Here is a 4,813-nt window from a genome sequence, read left to right on the forward strand (position 1 = left end):
TCGTTGCGGCGCGCACCGCTCGTCGGTAACGCGTTACGCATGAAGACCCCTCTAAAGTACGGTCTCGCGAGCCAGTCCAGTTACACGTTGGTGGTTGAGCCCGTGGGCATTTTTATCGTTTCTTCGACGTTTTTTTTTTCCTTTCTGTCCATGTCCGCGTTTGTACGGGGCGAGATACAGCCCGCGTCCGTGTCTGTACGGAGCGAGATACAGTCCGCGGCCCTGTTCTATCGCGCGATCGTGACGTTGCAGCTCCTCGAGCTGACGTCGAGCGGCTTTGCTGTCGTTTACCGCTTTCGCCACGCCTTCATGCGTAACGCGTTACCGACGAGCGGTGCGCGCCGCAACGAGAGCGGTATCGTGAATCTGGACGATGCCACGGGCCCCGGTACTCATTGGGTGGCGTACGCGAAGAAGAACAACCGCGTCGTGTACTTTGAAAGTTTCGGCAATCTCCTACCGCCCGAGGAACTCGTGCGATATTTCGGCGTTACTACGGCGATAGAGTACAATCGAACGTCGTATCAGACGTACGATCAGACCTTTTGCGGACAGATGTGTCTGCAGTTTCTACAAACCGCCGAATTCTAAAAAGCTCGACGATCTGGACGATTCCAACGACAAATTTCACTTTGGAAACGACGACGAGGAAATTACTATCCCCTGGATTCGTACGAACTGCGAGCCGTAAACGAATTTCTGAAACGCGCGATCTCGCGGAAACGTCCGCTGCCCGATGGCGCGGTGCGTGGAGACGACGACTACGACGACGACGTGGATGCGGAGTACCCGATAGCGCTCCGCGCAAACTACAACACGATGAGATGCGAGATCGTATGCGCCTTCCGAATAAACTTTGACAAACCCAACAGCATCGGGTCGCTGCTGGGATTCTCGAAGCGTGTATTGGAACCGCGAAAATGGCACCAGTCGGACGCGTCGGTCAACATTATTACCGTGAACATCGTCCGCGTAGAGTGCAACATGACGGCGGGCGCGTACAGCAACGGCAACAGCGCGCACACGATACACGAATTTTCGCCGCAAGTGCCACCGGGATATAAGGTATCGGAAAGGCCGACGCAGATCATTTACCTTCCGATCGTCGCACGGAGCGTTACCTATCTAACGATACGCGTCGTCGATCAGAACGGACGGCCGATCGATTTTCGCGGGGAGGAGATCACCGGCAGATTGCACGTGCGACGGCGACAGCGATAGGGCGCGCGCGCGCGTGAGATGCTCGTGTTGAACCAGCAGAGAGACGACCCAAGACCATCACCGCCCGACAGTGCTCGCTCATCCGTTCGCATCGAAAAGAAGAAGAAGACGAGGAACAGGCTCAGTGCGTCGAACGTGGAGTTTTTAAAATCTCTGGGATTCGCGGTGCGCAACTTTCGAGAAGGATGACCGACATTCTGAACGTCAAAGACAAGCCGGTCTTCGACGATCGCATCGTCAGGATCGAGACTCACACGTACAATCCGTACGTGAACACGACGTTCGGACACAGCGACGAGATACGAATACCCATACAGCAGCAGGATCTGTACACGTTACCCTGTGAAAGCTATCTCTACGTCGAGGGAAGACTCACGTCGAAAGAGGAAAACGCGGAACGACAGCCACAGCTTGGAATCAATTGCGTGTCGTTCATGTTTGAGGAAATTCGCTACGAACTCAATGGTACTGAGATCGATCGTGGCAGAAACGTCGGAATAACTAGTCTTTTGAAGGGCTATGCAACGTTTTCGGATGACTACACGCATCATATGGAGAATGCCGGATTTCCACATCCGGTTTTTGACAACGATTTAAAAAGACTAGTATCACGCGATGGATACTTTAGTTTTTACGTACCGTTGAACATGTTGTTTGGCTTTTGCGAAGATTACAAACGCGTGGTGATCAACGCGCGTCACGAACTGATTCTGATACACTGAGAAAAAAAATTGTTGACTCAACTAAATTGGCGGTCCCAGGCTGTCAAGCAAATATTTTGTTAGTCGAAATATTAATGTATTTGAGTCAAATACGCAGTAGTACATTGAACAATGACTTATTTATTTCGACAGGACCTATTTTTGAATTAACAAAATATTTGCTTGACAGCCCGTGACCGCTAATTTAGTTGAGTTAACAATTTCTTTTTCTCAGTGTACGAGCGGGCAACGACAACAATTGCGTCGTGGGAGATGCAGCGACCGAGCCGAAACTCGAATTGTTCAAGATACAATGGCGAATGCCTCACGTTACGTTGAACGAAGTCAATAAATTATCCATGTTGCGTATCCTGGAGAACGGATGATATCTGAGTATGAGTTTCCGTTCGTGGGATCTGTACGAGTATCCTCTGTTACCGAGCGCGACCAAGCACTCGTGGGCTATCAAGACTGCGACTCAGCTCGAGAAGCCGCGATACGTCATCTTTGCTCTGCAGACTAATAGAAAAAAATAACATGTCGACGTATACAAATTACCTCGACAATTGTAAACTAACCAACGTGAAACTCTATCTGAATTCCGAATTTTTCCCATACGACGATTTAAATCTAGATTGGGACAAACGCAAAACCGCCATTTTGTACGACATGTTCGTACGTTTCCGTACATCGTACTATCAAATCCCCCGCGAAAGAGGTGAAACGTTACTCAGGGCGGATTACTTTAGGGATCGTTTTCCTCTAGTGATCATCGACTGCTCTCGACAGAACGAATCGGTCAAGAGCGGCACCGTGGATGTGCGTTTGGACTTTGAGTTCAAAGAGAACGCGCCCGCGAATACTACCGCGTACTGTCTCATCGTACACGATCGCGTGATCGAGTACAACCCGCTGACCAACGTTGTGCGCAAAATTATCTAAGCGCGCGATATAAGAATCTACGATACATCGACAACGATCGCAGTCTTCGTCCGACATGCACACGCCGACGTTCGTGGATCTGCAGAGTTTCGTCGTCAACGGGCGATTCGTCGTGAAGGAAGCGGCGGTTTTGAAACACGGGACCGTGCTCGCGCACTACGTTTTTACGAATCCCGTACCATGGAGGTTATTGACAGGATTCGACAGGTCTTGCGCTTCTTGGTTGATTACCTATCACCATAGACTACGATGGACGGACGGGACGACCCCGTACAGCGAGGCGAAACGCCTGATTACCAGTGCTGTATGCGAGGAGGAGGAGGAGGATGCGGTAGTGTACGTCAAGGGACGTGAGAAACGAACGTGGCTGCGAGACTTGCTCCTGGACGAACGCGTGCACATCGAGACCCTGGATGCGGTTTACGAAGACACCCTATCATTAACCGATATGGATACCGCTGATACTACGCGATGCGGACATCACGCTACGAATTGCGCCATGCAAAATGTATTCAAATTATATAAATGGTGGTTGCGAAGAAATTTTTTAAAATAAAAATTACGTAAACGTATTTACCTCGTATTTTTTTTACTTCTCTCCCTTAGTATATAGTACATAGTACATAGTATATAGTACATAGTATTTAGTATATACGCGTCGACAGTATATAGACGGTGCGTAACGCTCTTTTCGTTCATTCGTCCTCTTACGAGCGTTACGGTATGGACCGATTGACCGACTGTCTGCATCGAAAGTGGGCCGAGCGCAAGGGGGGCAGCGGCTCATCGAAGAAGGATACGTCTACCGCTTGTAAACCGACGTCTTCGTCGTCGACGAAACAAACCTATTATTGGGAATGTCCTCCGTCGAAAGACAAGCCGACGTCTTCGTCGTCGACGAACCAAAGATACTATTGGGAGTTGCCTACGTCGAAGGACAAGCCGACGTCTTCAACGTCGTCGCAAAACCAAAGATACTATTGGGAGTTGCCTCCGTCGAAGGACAAGCCGACGTCTTCAACGTCGTCGCAAAACCAAAGATACTATTGGGAGTTGCCTCCGTCGAAGGACAAGCCGACGTCTTCGCAAAACCAAAGATACTATTGGGAGTTGCCTACGTCGAAGGATACATCCTCGACTTACAAGCAAACGTCGCCGAAAAATAAATACGTGCGTCCCCGAAGTCCTCCCCGCCAACGTCTTCGTCGTCGTCGAAAAACAAATACGTGCGTCCTCGAAGTCCTCCCCCTCCCCCGCCATTAAAAGCGCGGGAGTCTCGTCGATAAAATAAACACGTACGTTTCCTCGAATCCCCCCATCATTGAGCGCGGGAACAAACGAGTCTTATCGGTACGAACAAAAACAATTCTTGGAATTGTTTGCGATAAAACGATAGGTTCTCGGAACGATAATTCGCGGAATTGTTTGCGATAAAACCTGTCGTGACAGGTTTGCGATTCTCGGAAGACCCCCACTCTTTTCGATTTACCTCCACTCCCTACGATTTCAGAAATATCGCTACGCCATTTACGCGGACATTCTCGCTACGCTCGCTTGCGCGAACGGATCGACAAAATGTTCGGCTTGTACTTCGCCAAAGAGATGGGCAGCGCGGAACCTCAGAAGAAATCGTAAGTTTTTACTCTTCTAAACCCGTTTCTTTTTTTTTATTTTCCTACAACTGTACCTAAATATATAATTACGTTCGTACGGCGTCGCCCGGTGCGCATTCTGAGTCGGCGTTACGACCTGACCGCCACGGGTTACAAGTTTCTGGAAAACGGCATCAGCGTCGGTCCACCGAGCTACGTGGAGATCGTTCTGGGCGATCATCACGGACGCGGACTGTCCATGTCCCTCGAAACGTGGAAGGGTCTCTACGAGCAGCGACGGAATATCTACAAATTGCTGCGCAACGAGTACAGGGACGATTTCATAATCGTCGGACC

General features: G+C 49.9%; 1 protein-coding gene across 1 annotated transcript; it reads left to right on the plus strand.

The window, feature by feature from the left end:
- Window positions 1-1,406: 1,406 nt before the first annotated feature.
- On the plus strand, window positions 1,407-1,943 carry LOC108782009 (uncharacterized). The gene has a single exon (XM_018550157.1). It carries the CDS (start codon window positions 1,407-1,409, stop codon window positions 1,941-1,943), a length of 537 nt encoding a protein of 178 aa, XP_018405659.1.
- Window positions 1,944-4,813: the final 2,870 nt, after the last annotated feature.

The sequence above is a fragment of the Cyphomyrmex costatus genome, unplaced genomic scaffold (assembly GCF_001594065.2).
Source record: "Cyphomyrmex costatus isolate MS0001 unplaced genomic scaffold, Ccosl1.0 scaffold950, whole genome shotgun sequence".
NCBI classification, from domain to species: Eukaryota; Metazoa; Arthropoda; class Insecta; order Hymenoptera; family Formicidae; genus Cyphomyrmex; species Cyphomyrmex costatus.

Bases quoted from the DNA above. Each gene is read 5' to 3' on its own strand.
- LOC108782009 (XM_018550157.1), top strand. From the start codon at position 1,407: ATGACCGACATTCTGAACGTCAAAGACAAGCCGGTCTTCGACGATCGC.